The sequence below is a fragment of the Anticarsia gemmatalis genome, chromosome 30 (assembly GCF_050436995.1).
Source record: "Anticarsia gemmatalis isolate Benzon Research Colony breed Stoneville strain chromosome 30, ilAntGemm2 primary, whole genome shotgun sequence".
In the NCBI taxonomy this organism is placed as follows: Eukaryota; Metazoa; Arthropoda; class Insecta; order Lepidoptera; family Erebidae; genus Anticarsia; species Anticarsia gemmatalis.
The window spans coordinates 4,693,255-4,708,587 of record NC_134774.1 but is presented as its reverse complement, the minus strand read 5'-3'; the positions used below and the strand labels follow the sequence as shown (position 1 = coordinate 4,708,587).

The window sequence follows — 15,333 nt, the reverse complement described above, 5'->3', positions numbered from 1 at the left end:
TCTATGAAATAATTTAGTAAGTGTTATACCATTTTCGAAAGTTCATTAAATGCGCCAACTTTTGAAGGTACATGCCGAAAAAGCGTAGTACAATTATTTTTCAGGACAGACTGTCAAAGTTGAGTGATGAAATTATTTTAACGGCATAATTCGCCATAAAAGGGATATTTTCGGATTTTCCAATGAAGTTGTGTGCAAATAATGAATTGAATATTGTGGGAGCGTTACTTAAGAATACTCCACATAAAAAAAGAACTAGAAAAGAAGTCATTTGTTGCCACAGTAGACCAAACTCATCAGAGGGTGGCAATTTTACAAAAATGGTTGTCATTTTTAAACTACACTAGATAGATTTTTTTTTATTATTTTTTGAGAGCCAACACAACTCGGCCTAGCTCAGGTTTTCGTTTTGACGTTGAGTTTTGGGACACGTTGTATAGTACAATCACTACATAGTATCAAAATCGCTTCCCGCCGTCTGTCTCTATGTATGCCTATATCTTTATAGCTACGCAACGGATTTTGATGCGGTTTTTTTTTATAGAAGGAGTGATTTAATGATGTTTATGTAAAGACTTCTGTATAAAATTAGCAAGATCTAGTTAAATATATTATATTTTTAAGTAATTACATGAAAAGAAAGCATTTTTTTTATTTTGGCGGTAAATTGTATTAATAAACAACTGTAAAACGTCATATTCATATTTTTTTTACAATGAATTAAAAAAAAGTTTCTCGCGGTATTTTTCCTGTCACATATTTTTTAATTGTTGTCTCGAAAAGAAAGTAATGTAATTTACAATTCTGTCTAATGCCCCGTTGCATTAAATGTATTCTAAATTATTTATTTATGCGTGTTTCTTACATAAATAATGATAGGACTCACTATTTCTACTAGAATAGCTTACAACTGAATTCGTGGCCATTGTTTTAGAATTTAAACTTAAAATAAACTAAATTAGGTACTTAAATCGATTCTCACGTCCGTTTTAATTAAAAACGAATTTATTGGTGCCGGCAGTTTTATCAGCGCCATCTATTGTTCCTTTTAAGAACTAAACTTGAAGTTGATATTTTTATAAAGTAAATATATATATACGTGCTATTAAATATTGTTTGTCTGAATATAGCAACAAGTCGGTGTAAAAGGCTTAACATAATTATAAGAGACTTAATCAAGCGTGTGACGGAGACGTAACAACGACGTACTGTTTCACTAAGATATTAATACTATTACTTATTCTGTGATTATAATAGGCATTTTGTCACCTTCTATCAAAAGTTAAAGCAGTGATAGCCGAGTGGTATAAGTTGACACCTCCCACGCAAGTGGTTGCAGGTTCGAACCCGAGGCAACACACCAATGACTTTTCCAAGTTATGTGTGTATTAGAAATAATTTTCACATGCTCCAACGGTGAAGGAAAACATTGTGAGGAAACCTTGCATGCCTAATATTTGTTTAATACATTTATTGAGGGCATGCAAAGTCCCCAATCCGCACTTGGCCAGCGTGGTGGACTCAAGGCCTAACCCCTCCCACATTACGGGAGGAGACCCTTGCCCAGCAGTGGGACAGTAATGGGTTTAATTATATTTATAATTATAATAGGTATATCAAAAGTTGAATAAAGTTGTGCGACCAATTATTTGTACGATCCACAAATAATTGTTTCGGGTCTGGTTGTACTTTGCGCCCGTTGTTTGTCTGTTTGTAAAAGTCCCCGCGACACAAGAGCAATTCTTTATACGGGAGTTGCCTCTTTCATTATTAAAAGAGGTAACATACAGATTTAATTAGTCTTAACATTATTTACAATATGTTTACTACTAAGTAATTCTGAAAACATTTTCCTCTTAACACAATAATAATAATTAATTGCGTAATTAAACAACAATAACTGTAATATCACTATGTCATAATAACAATTTGCGTTTCAAATAAATAAAAAATGGCAAGTAAGCTTTAGATAACATACAAAAATAAATATTTTTCATAACAACAAAAGTGTATTTTATTTCATCGTATGGTTAGTGGTCAACCTAGTGTCAAAGTTGTTCTAGCTTGAAAGGCTTTTGACATAAATATAAATCACGCCATTTTCCCAGAGAGGAAGGCAGAGAGTGCAGAGACCAAAGAACGTCACTTGGTACGATCCTCACAAACTTCCCTTGCTTCATTCACATACATAAATCTTGTCATAACTTAACGACTATTGTCTTAAATAACAAACAACTATTTAAATAACCGGGACCTTTTAAAAACCTTTGAAATACACATAAATACATTTATATAAAATTCGCGCCAAAATAACTTAATCCACAGATAATTTACCGACCGGTGAGCGCAACTGTTCACGAGCGTCAAAATGTAGTACAACGCCATCTATCCGTTTCAACTTGCAACTTTCGTATAGTCATCATTGCACAATATTTTATTGTTTGCGTCAGACCTCGTCATCGTTGTATTGATAGTAATTTGATCTTTGACCATTATTTAAGCTTTGCTTCGCAATTTAATAGTTAAATAACTATTGTTTAGTTCAAGATTAAGGTTGTAGATTGATATATTTTCTACTAGCTGACTCGCGCAACTTCGCTTGTGTCACATAAGTGAGAAAGGGTAAAATTTTCCCCGTTTTTGTAACATTTTTTACTGGTACTCTGCTGCTATTGGTTGTAGCGTGATGATATATAGCTTATAGCCTTCCTCGATAAATGGGCTATCTTACACTGAAAGAATTTCTCAAATCAGACCAGTAGTTCCTGAGATTAGCGCGTCGAAACTAACAAACTCTTCAGCTTTATAATATTTGTATAGATGTGTTTGTTTCTATATAATATAATAATATATACTTACCCGTAATGTTAGGAAGAGGTACATATATGAAATACACCCACGTTTCACCATTAACAATGTTAGTCCCATGTAATAGGGGGCGAGCCAGTTACAGTATTGCCATACAAAAGTCAAAGTAACACATAGTACAATAGTCGTTATTTTGAAGGGCAAACTAAAACTTTTTGAAACAGTTCAAAACTTTAAATGGGAATTCCCTTAAGTTACAATTTTCGAATTGCATCTTTTTATTTTTAAAGGTGCGAATGATACAGCCAGTTGCGCTTACCGGTCGGTAAACGATTTGTGGGTTAAGCAAACCTTACCGCGGCCATTGTATAGATGGGTGACCGCATAGTGGTATTTGAACAGGGCGTCTCCGTGCTTCGGAGAGCACGTAAAAAGTCGGTCCCGGTTGTTTCTACTAAGATAACAGTCGTGAAGTCACGTCAAAGGCGCGGCTTGAACAACTTTGACACTAGGTTGACCACTAACCATACGATAAGAAGAAGTATATATCCGGGACTTTTTTATATAAGTACATTATGTAATGTCCAAATACACGCAATACAAATATTAACTAAAAATCAACAATTTTGGGATTCCGTACAAGCAATGATAAATCATCATTAAAGACATACACAGATCATATCGGTGATGTGTTGTGAAAAGGTCAGGTGCTACTCGTAACCGACGGTCCTGTATGACAACATGTATGTATGTGATAGCAAGGGAAGTTTGTAAGGATCGTACCAATGACGTTCTTTAGTCTCTGCCTAACATTATTAGAAAAAGGCTTGATTTTATGTACATATGTACTAGTTTTGCCTTCGTCCGCGTGGTTTGTGACTTAGGACAGAATTTTCATACAAACTTTCATTCCCTATTTTATCCCCTTGGTGGTAGAATTGATCAAAATCCTTTCTTAGCGGATGTCTACGTCATAACATGTACCTGCATGTCAAATGTCAGCTCAATCCGTCCAGTGGTTTGAGCTGTGCGTTGATAGATCACTATGTCAGTCAGTCACCTTTGAGTTATATATATTTAAATTAATATTACCTTAAAGTTCATTAAAATCTGTAAAATCGGACGTTGGTATAGCATAATTTTAATATTATTATATATTTAAATGCAGCGACTGTCTATCAGACCTCCACAACACAGTTACATGGCTTATAACACGATACTAAGTAAGACTGGTTGGTCACAAAAAATCTAAAATAACATTTAAAACCTTCTTAAATCAATTACAGTTCACACTTGCCTATATACTTTTTATTTAAGCGTGTTATATGTCAGTATATACCGGCCATGACTTTTTACAAACTTATAAAAAACCTCTTATTATTTACTCGCATGTAAAAAGTATATACGCAATTGAACCAATCAATGTTTTGCAAAGAGGCCCGCGTTATACGAAGTGCTAAATAATATATATGGTCTTAGGTACTAGAGACTATTTACGTTCACCGGTCGATAAACGATCAGTATTAGGCCGCCTTTATACTTATAGTAAAAATTCTTCTTCTTCTTATCGTATGGTTAGTGGTCAACCTAGTGTCAAAGTTGTTTAAACCCGAAGGCCTTTGACGTGGCTTAACGACTGTTATCTTAGTAGACAACAACCGGGACCGACTTTTTACGTGCCCTCCGAAGAACGGAGACGCCCAGCTCAAATGCCACTATGCGGTCACCCATCTATGGAAGAAAATCGCTCTCTCGGAGCGCGCTGCTTTCCCGCGCGTAATCCTGTACGATACTAAGAACGTGCGATACAGTGTGTGTGTGTAAAGGTGACTATTACAAACATGCAAACAACGGACACAAAGTACAACCAGACCTGAAACAAGTACTTGTAGAACGCACAAATAAATTGTTCCGTGTGGGAATCGAACCCACGACCTCCCGACGCAATGGTAGCGGCGTGGCGATCTAAACCACTGCGCCACGGAGGCAGCAGACAACATCCAAGAACTGTTTTAAAGAACTCTCAGGCATGCAAGGTTGCATTACGATGTTTTCCTTCACCGTTGGAACAAGTGATCATTATTTCTAATACACACATAACTTGGAAAAGTCATTGGTATTAGGTATATTGCCTCGGGTTCGAACCTGCGATCACTCGCGTGGAAGGTGTCAACATATACCGTATAATTTAGATAACAATCATTCGACGCTACTCAATGACAAAAGGTGTGTCTATCACACATTTCCTTATAAATTACTTGAACAGAAACGATAAGATTATTTTATTTGGATCACTGCATTTAGTACGCATGCACGTATTATTTCCTTATTTACTTATTATCTATTATGTAGTGTCTATACCTAAAATTTTGTGTAGAAATGCGTTTCAAGGACAATATATAAAAGATAGCATTATAGAACAATATAACACTATTTTACGGGCAAAATAACTTGCTGTGTTCTGCCGTTTTTCTCCGTTTGCCACAAGCAACAGCTTTTGCGAAATTATGGTTAGTCTATAGAAAAGTTTAATTTCGGCTTGCGATTTTCAGAGGCCGCCATTTTGGGAAAAGGGGTCAGGACCGGGAGCAAGGGTGATGACCCCACAAACTTGAACTTAAGGTTCTGTTGACCTTGTTAATTTTTATGTTATGGCAACACATAAAAAAAGGGAACTAAAGGTCGGCGGCCTATCCCCCGGTTTCTGAGTACATTTAGCGGTAGTTTAACTATTCAATAGCGTTTTTTTATAGTAATTTTAACGCTATTGAACAGATAAACTACCGTTAAATGTACTTCAGAAACTGGGGATGAGACAAGTATAATAAAACATGCGCTATTTCCTTAAACTTAAACGTTGTGTGTTGTGTATAATTATGTGGGTACAGGTAAAAACAAGTGGTTATCCTACCTGGTTGCTGTTCATCTTCTTGGCTATGGGAGAGATGTCCTCAGGATCAGGACTGAGGCTCCTCATGGTGGGCAGCACGTCGTCCATCAGCATTTTGGAGTCTTGCTGTGTCTGGAAGAAAAAGTTTCTTATGTTTCAAGCAATAAAAAATGGCGGTGATTATTTTAAATTTGTTTAGTAGGGAGGGTGCTGATTGAATAAAAAGATCTATCCCAACTCTCTCTTATATAAAAAAAGAAATCAATTACCGAAATGTATGTGTGCACATAACTTTTGAACAACTAAACCGAATTGGATAATTCTTTTTTTAACATGTTTGTAACTGTCGGGACAAGGTTTGTAACAGTTGTCTGGTTAGTGGTTACAGTACAAGCTCTGCTTAGTTTGAAATCAAATGACCGTGTGTGAGTTGTCCAATGACATATTTATTTATTTATCTCGCCGCCATAACCGTACGGCTGTTCAAATCCCGCCACACGCAGACTTACAACACATTTGTGTGATGAGCATGAGTATTTGTTCTGAGCTTGGATGTTAATGTATCTATATAAGTATGTATTTACAGGTATATAAATAAGTATGTGTTATCAGTTATCTGGTTACAGTACAAGCTCTGCTTAGTTTGAAATCAAATGACCGTGTGTGAGTTGTCCAATGATATAGACAAACATATTAGCAATTGATTTATCCTTGAAGAGTTTTTTATCATATTGTTTTGGACAATAAATAATACGTACTGTAGCAGTTATCAAAGGTCAGACACTAAGATGGGAACGTGTAACTATTATATACTATAACAAACATACATACATAATATCACGCCTGTTATACCAAAAGCTGTAGGCAGAGGTATATGAAATGCACTTACGTTTCGCCATTTTTTTTAAACACATCTCCCGCTCTAATAATTACCTACTCTTGTGTCGCGGGGACTTTTACAAACATACAAACAACGGATACAAAGTACAACCAGACTCGAAACAATTATTTGTGGACCGCACAAATAATTGGCCCGTGTGGGAATCAAACCCATGACCTCCTGACGCAATAGTAGCGGCGTGGTTAACTAAACCACTGCGCCACGGAATTAAACATATATAATATCACAAATGCTATTCTTGTAGGCGAAACGTGGGCGTATGAAATACACCCACGTTTCGCCATTAACAATGTTAGTCCCATGTAATAGGGGGCGAGTGTGTCATATACCGGACATAATACAAAACTCTCGGCTACTATGACTTCATGGAAAGATGTTCATGGGTAAAATGTATCCTATTTCTTTCAAATTTCGTTCAGCAGTTTTGGCGCGTAACTAACAATAAGCTCCATTTATAACAACTAGCTTCTACCCGCGACTTCGTGCGCGAGGTTTGTGACTTAGTACAGTCTCTTAATCAATACTAGAACTACATGCCAAATTTCAGTTCGATCCGTCCAGTAGTTTGGTCTGTGCGTTGATAGATCACTATGTCAGTCAGTCAGTCCTTGAGTTATATATATTTAAATGGGCTTTATCTATACTAATATTATAAAGTTGACGAGTTTGTTTGTTTGAATTCGCTAATCTCAGGAACTACAGGTCCGATTTGAAAAATTATTTCTGTGTTAGATAGCAAATTTATCGAGGAAGCTTATAGGTTTTATATCATCACGCTACGACTAATAGGAGCAGAGTACCAGTAAAAAATGTTACAAAAACGGGGAAAATTATGACCCATTCTATTCTATATGACGCAAGCGAAGTTGCGCGGGTCAGCTAGTCCTTCATAGAGAGTCCACCGTCAGTTTACCGACTTTTAAAAATGGAGGAAGTCCTCAATTCTGTATTATTTATGTTTATAAAAAATCTGCCCGTATGTAAGAGAGAGACAGACGTATATTTATCTATACTTTTCACAAACATCGATCATACTAGGTACACGAGATAAGATATAAAAATGCTATCTCTAAATTGTAGTGTTTAGATAACGTATAAAACTGCACCTGTAGTGAAAAACTTCAGGAATTACAAATATTCAAGGTTTTGTAACGATGTTTGCCTTCGCCGTTATAAAGATAAAGAACACTAACATTTGCGCGCGACGTTCGTCCACGTGAAAAAAATGTGCTATAAAATCGAGAAGCAAAAATATAAAGTAGGTATGGGAGCCCACTTGAATATATATTTTACTAGCGGAGTAGCCCGACGTCGTCTGGGTATAGTTTTATTCCGTTGCGTCCATTCCCGTAAGAATTTTGATCCCATCGATCCTATACAAGTTTTGTCCTGACAGTTACAAACATGTTAAAAAAAAAGAATCATCCTATTCGGTTTACTTGTTCAAAAGTTATGCGTGTAGGTACATAATATATATTTCGGTAATTCTGCTTTTTAGTAAAGTTTGTTAGGTGTTCACATAAACTCTAGGATGATCAAAGTTAGTTGCGCTCACCGATCGATAATCGATCAGAAGGTTAAGCAACCTTACTGCGGACAGTACATAGATGAGTGACCGAAAAATAGTATTAGTACTGAGTGTCTCCGTGCTTCGGAGAGCATGTTAAAAGTCGTCCCCGGTTGTTGTTAATTAAGATAATAATCGTTAAGTCATGTCAAAGGCTTTTCAGGATTGAACAACTTTGACACTAAGTTGACCACTAACCATACGATAAACTATTCTTTAATTCTATCAGATAAGTAATCGGGCACGTATTTATAAGCTCCCACAAGCCTCCAATCACTTCCGTGGCGCGTGTTCAATATAATTCTTATTTATAATAACTTAATAATATAATCTTACATAGTAACGATTGGCTGATAAGATTTGTTCTTATCAATTGTTTAATACGATCAGTTAATTATAGTGTAAGGGTAGCAACATATTAACTGGCTTACCCCCGGTTTCTGAGGTACATTTAGCGGTAGTTTATCTATTCAATAGCGTTTCATTAGCCTTTTTTCCCAACTATGTTGTAGTCGGCTTCCAGTCTCACCGGATGCAGTTGAATACCAGTATTTTATGTGCAGCGACTGTCTATCAGACCTACACAACACAGTTACTTGGCTTATAACACGATACAAAGTAAGGCTGGTTGTCAGACATTTAAGCTTCTGACTGCTGGTAACGAGTGTCAAAGATCTCCGAAAATAACAGCCGGTACCCACAATTTAACGTGCCTTCCAAAACACGGAGGAACTCGATATGTATAAGATGGTCACGCATCCACAGAATAAATGTCAAATTAATGAACATTTTACGAGAACAAATTTAATTTAAATTCTTACAACAATTGGCATTTATAATATTACTAAGTTAAAAAAATATAAATATATATTTACTATGTACTATATACCTTATCTTATATAAAAAAAAAACCTTTATTTTTCATAACATGACATCACTTCTATTTCAAACTGATTAAGAAATGACTGACAGTTTTTAACAGTACATACACTATAATTGAAATATGTACTTGTTTTTTTGACAGGTCAATTTATTTGACGACTAGCTGACTCGCGCAACTTCGCTTGCGTCACATAAGAGAGAATGGGTCATAATTTTGCCCGTTTTTGTAACATTTTTCGTTGCTACTCCGCTCCTAATGGCCGTAGCGTGATGATATATAGCCTATAAACTTCCTCGATAAATAGGCTATCTAACACTGAAAGAATTTTTCAAATCGGACCAGTAGTTCCTGAGATTAGCGCGTTCAAACAAACAAACAAACAAACAAACAAACAAACTCTTCAGCTTTATAATATTAGTAAGTATAGATGACTAGTGAAACCCAACCCGCACTTGGCCAGCGTGGTGGACTCAAGGCCTAACCCCTCCCTCATTACGGGAGGAGACCCTTGCCAGACAGTGGGACATTAATGGGTTAAATTTATTTATTTATGATTAGTGCCAAATTGACAATATTTAACTAGCCAGTGTTGCCATGAGATAGCCGAGTGGTATAAGTTGGTATCCACGCAAGTGGTAACAGGTTCGAACCCGAGGCAACACACCAATGACTTTTCGAAGTGTGTTTCAGAAATAATTATCACTTGTTCCAACGGTGAAGGAAAACATCGTGATGCAACTTTGCCTAAGAGTACTTTAGATCAGTTCTTGAAGGTATGCAAAGTCCCCAACCCAGTGGCCAGCGTGGTGGACTCAAGGCCTAACCCCTCCCTTATTACGAGAGGAGACCCTTGCCCAGCAGTGGGACATTAATGGTTTCAATTTATTTTTAGTGTTGCCATCCCGAAAAAAAGCAGCCCTTTTCTTTTTTTTTTCATTAAAATATTATCAATTTTAACCCGGGGAATATGTGGCAATAGGCTCGCCTCCTATTACATGAGACTAACATTGTTAATGGCGAAACGTGGGTGTATTTCATACCATAGCTTGCACCTTTGAGAATAAAAGGCGTGGTATTATCTATGTAAAACTGTGTTGTGGAGGTCTGATAGACCGTCGCTGCATGTACAATACTGGTATTCAGCTGCATCCGGTGAGACTGGAAGCCGACTACAACATAGTTGGAAGAAAGGCTAGACTGATTTATAGGTAGTCTACAAAAATATATCCATACGAAAAATATGTAACTATTTTTTTTTATCAGAAAGATAAATTTATTGTATTTTTCCTGTAAAATTGTTTTTGTATCTTTTATCTAGATAATAAATATAATTAATTAATGTTTTGATTACTAAAAGTGCTTAATTTTGATAAATTATATTTTATAATGTTTGGACAACTGACACACGGTCATTTGATTAGAATATCTCGTACTATGGTAACTAGATTACTGATAAACATACATATTTACATATATTATATACCTACATCCGCATTTCAGTTTCAGTATCTTAGCAAACAAACAAACAAAATTCTTTTTTGCTTTTTTTAAAAAGACAACTCCCTCACTAAGAATTGATCTTGTGTCGTGGGGACTTTTACAAACATACAAACAACGGACACAAAGTACAACCAGACCCGAAACAATCATTTGTGGATCGCACAAATAATTGTTCTGTGTGGGAATCGAATCTACGACCTCGTGACGCAATGGTATTGGCGTGGTGACCTAAACCACTGCGCCACAGAGGCAACTCAAACAAACAAGATTAAATATTTATTTGGATTTTAGGCCTAAAAACATATTGCCATCACATTTTTTAATCATAGGCATAGATTTCCTTAATTTTCTATACTAATATTATAAAATTATAGAGTTTGTTTGTTTGAACGCGCTAATCTCAGGAACTACTGGTGCGAATTTAAAAACTCTTTTACTGATGGATAGCCTATTTATTAAGCAAGGCTACAGGCTTTATAACATTACGCTACGCCCATTAGGAGCGGAGTAGCAACGAAAAATGTTACGTAAACGGTGAAAAATATGACCCATTCTCTCTTATGTGACGCAAGCGAAGTTGCGCGGGTCAGCTAGTATGTGTTTATTATGCTTTTGACCATAATCTAATCCATTATTATAATAATTTTCAAATAAAAATAAATAAATCACCAAAAGGACGATTTAATATATTTTAATTGTTTTTTTATTAATATTTTTCCAACCAACCAAAATGCGAAAGTTTGCAAGTACGTATGTATGTTTGTTACTCTTTCACACAAAAACTACTGTACAGATTTTAATGAAATTAGGTACACTGATAGTCTATAACCTGGATTAACACATAAGATTTTCACTTTCTATATTTTCGGTAATTTCAGCTGAAAAAACTGCCATTATCATTTTAGTAATAAATATGATAAATAAAAAATAATAAATTTAACCCATTACTGTCCCACTGCTGGGCAAGGGTCTCCTCCCGTAATGAGGGAGGGGTTAGGCCTTGAGTCCACCACGCTGGCTAAGTGCGGGTTGGGGACTTTGCATGCCCTCAATGAATGTATTAAACAAATTTTAGGCATGCAAGGTTTCCTCACGATGTTTTCCTTCACCGTTGGAGCATGTGATAATTATTTCTAATATAAATATGATGTCATTATAAAAACAATAAATTCTACCACCTGTAAGTATTAAACCAATCCTAGTAGTTTTTACGAAGAGATAAGACTTATATCAGTATTTTGTCAAAAATGATAGATTATTCCTAAGATAAGGGAGCTGTAACAATATACGAGTGTTTATCATAAGTTTATTTGTCGTATGGTTAGTGGTCAACCTGGTGTCAAAGTTGTTCAAGCCCGAGAGGCCTTTGACCTGGCTTAACGACTGTTATCTTAGTAGACAACAACCGGGCCCGACTTTTAACGTGCCCTCCGAAGCACGGAGACGCCCAGTTCAAATACCACTATGCGGTCACCCATCTATGGAATGACCGCGCCAATGGTTGCTTAACCCACAGATCGTTTACCGACCGGTGAGCGCAACTGGCTATGGGCGCCTCTCAAAAATGATAGATTATTCCTAAGATAAGGAAACTGTAATAATTTACGACTGTTTATCATAAGGTTCTAATTGAGGCGCCTGTAGCTACTTGCGCTCACCGGTAAACGATCTGTGGGTAAAGCAAACTTTAGCGCGGTCATTTCATAGATGGGTGACCGCGTAGTAGTAGTAGTATTAGAACTGGGCGTCCCCGTGCTTCGGAGGGCACGTAAAAAGTCAATCAAAATAACTTGAAATATACAGGATAAAATGCTATCTTGATTGACAACAACTGGGAACGACGTTTTGCGTGCCCTCCGAAACACGGAGGAACTCGATATGTATAAGATGGCCACCCATCCACAGATCAACCTCGGCACTCGTTGCTTAACTAAGCCACGAGGTAAGTCATCAAGGTAAATGACAAAAGGTTTTATTATAAATACTATTTATAACGGATTTTGACACAACCTTAGTTACTAACTAGTTGACCCGCGCAACTTCGCTTGCGTCACATAAGAGAGAATGCGTAAATTTTTCCCCGTTTTTGTAACATTTTTCGTTGCTACTCCGCTCCTAATGACCGTAGCGTGATGTTATATAGCCTATAGCCTTCCTCGATAAGTGTGCTATCTAACAATGAAAGATTTTTTCAAATCAGACCAGTAGTTTCTGAGATTAGCGCGTTCAAACAAACAAACAAACTCTTCAGCTTTATAATATTAGTATAGATTTTAACCTTAGTTACTAATTAACATGAAAAGACGATTAGTGACATGTGTATAAACAAGTTTGTGACAAAAATGTGCCTATGAGTTTCTATACATAATTTTATTTATTTTTTATTTTAATTTACATAGTATCGATGTCATATGTATATGTTTCCGTAAGAAACTATATGTAAGGTACCTAAGTCAAATATGGCCAGACGAAAAATATGGCGAACATACCATGCATGTTTCACTTTGACCGACACTTAGTAGTACCTACTAGTATATATCCATACATTTAAACTCTATCGTTGCATGTTTAATCTATACTAATATTATAATCTATACTAATATTATAAAGCTGAAGAGTTAGTTTATTTGAACGCGCTAATCTCAAGAACTGCGGGTGCGATTTGAAATATTCTTGCAGTGTTAGATAGTCCATTTATCGAGGAAGGTTATAGGCTATATATTATCACGCTACGACCAATAGGAGCAGAGCAGCAGTAAAAAATGTTACAAAAACGGGGAAAATTTTGACCATACTCTCCTATGTGACGCAAGCGAAGGTGCGCGAGTCAGCTAGTGTATGTATATGAATGAAGCAAGGGAAGTTTATAAGGATCGTACCAAGTGACGTTCTTTGGTCTCTGCCTTAACTTATGGGAACAAGGCGTGATATTATGTATGTACCTATGTATCTATTATCATATAGTAGGTATAGATAGCAAAAACAGTATTTTGGGTGTAAACTATTGTGATTTAGCGTACATAGATTTCTAATCTTATAGAATCTAAGCATTTAGATATTTATTTAGGTCAAATTTAGTAATTTAACTGTGCTATTCGTATGAAACGTCAAAATTATTGACCTAATTTCGCAAAAATATTTGACACCTAAATTGACACTATGGATATTAATTTAATACTATAAAAAGAGTGAGATTGTAAGATTGCTTGTAGAATTACTAGAATTAAATTACTTAGTTTTAGTTAAGTACAATATTCAAAACATTTTTTCTTTTCAAGAATTCTGCCTTTTGCGGGATTTCTTTCCACAACACAAAAATTAAAAAAATGGGGTGACTATTATTTAAAGAAGTCACTGTATTTCATTTTCATGATAAAATAACCAGTTGCGTTCACCAGTCAGTAAACGATCTGTGGGTTAAGCAACCTTTGGCGCGGTCATACCATAGATGGGTGACCGCATAGTGATATTTGAGCTGGGCGTCTCCGTGTTTCGGAGGGCACGTAAGAAGTCGGTCCCGGTTGTTATCTATTAAGATAACAGTCGTTAAGCCATTTCAAAGGCCTTAGGGCATCTTGAATAATTTTGACACTAGGTTGACCACTAACCATACGATAAGAAGTGATAATAAACACAAATTTATTAAACTGGTATAACTATTAAGTAAAGAGGGTACTGTTTGTTTGTCGTATGGTTAGTGGTCAACCTAGTGTCAAAGTTGTTCAAGCCGCCCGAGAGGCCTTTGACATGGCTTAACGACTGTTATCTTAGTAGACAACAACCGGGACCGACTTTACTTTACTTTTACTTTAAAGAGGGTACTGAATTTTATTTTCATGATAAAATAACGCTCACAGACACTATATAACTTGAAAACTTTAAATGAACACATAGGATACTTTTTACCTCTGAAAAAACGTTCCACGCGAACTAAGTCTCTGGCTAAAACTGGTTTAAGCCAAACAAATAAAAAATCAATCAAGAATCGAACCTGTGATCTTTATCTTCAGTTAACAAGAGCTATTTTAAAACGTTCAATTTAACTGGTAGTCTAAATTTAGCTTGTCACCAAATTTTTAGAGTATTGTTCAAATTCGGTGAAGCATGAACCGATACTATATAATGCATGTATTACGTCACATTAGGGCTGTAAGAGGGGTCTATAGGATGTGAATTGGAGTTTTAAATATAAAACAACAATGTGACAAAAAAAGTTAACTGCACATTTGGCGCAGTGGTTAAAGTAAACTCGCCGCAATAACCAAAGCGCCACGTGTGGTGAGTTCGAATCCCGGCCGAGACAAATCTTTGTGTGATGAGCACGAGTATTTGTTCTGAGCCTGGATGTTAATGTATCTATATAAGTATGTATTAAGAAGTATATATTTATCAGTTATCTGGTTACAGTACAAGCTCTGCTTAGTCTATAATCAAACGACCGTGTGTGAGTTTTCTAATGATATTTATTTATTTAAGTTTCAGCACCGTGCGTTTTGTGGATACGGAAGCGTAAGCAAGGGTTCTATTATTTTTTTTATAAAACTGCCGCACTAAGAATTGGTCTTGTGTCGCGGGGACTTTTATAAAGATCGCACAAATAATTGTCCTCTGTGAGAATCGAACCCACGACCTGCCGACGCAGGGGTCCCAGCGTCTTGTCTCCAACTTAACTGGCGTTCAGTTTTGCGGACCTTGAAACTTAAGTTCTTGAGGAAAATCTGCAGTTATTAAAACGCGGACCAAACGTTTTGTTACAACCCTACGTCATACTTAAAAAGTAAAAA

At 36.2% G+C, this 15,333-nt stretch overlaps 1 protein-coding gene and 1 long non-coding RNA gene across 4 annotated transcripts in view; both read right to left on the bottom strand.

The window, feature by feature from the left end:
- The window catches only part of LOC142985443 (uncharacterized), a 161,186-nt gene extending 151,626 nt beyond the window's left edge, over positions 1–9,560 (bottom strand). Inside the window, exon 1 of the long non-coding RNA XR_012960207.1 lies at positions 9,527–9,560. This is a non-coding gene — a long non-coding RNA (uncharacterized LOC142985443). The remainder of the gene's footprint in view (positions 1–9,526) is intronic.
- Positions 1–15,333, bottom strand: part of LOC142985437 (segmentation protein cap'n'collar-like) — a 185,414-nt gene that overhangs the window by 151,626 nt on the left and 18,455 nt on the right. For all 3 annotated transcript variants that reach the window (XM_076133624.1, XM_076133625.1, XM_076133626.1), the window contains exon 2: positions 5,720–5,830. In XM_076133624.1, coding sequence (XP_075989739.1) covers positions 5,720–5,812 — 93 coding nt within the window. In that variant the 5' untranslated portion in view covers positions 5,813–5,830. The remainder of the gene's footprint in view (positions 1–5,719; positions 5,831–15,333) is intronic.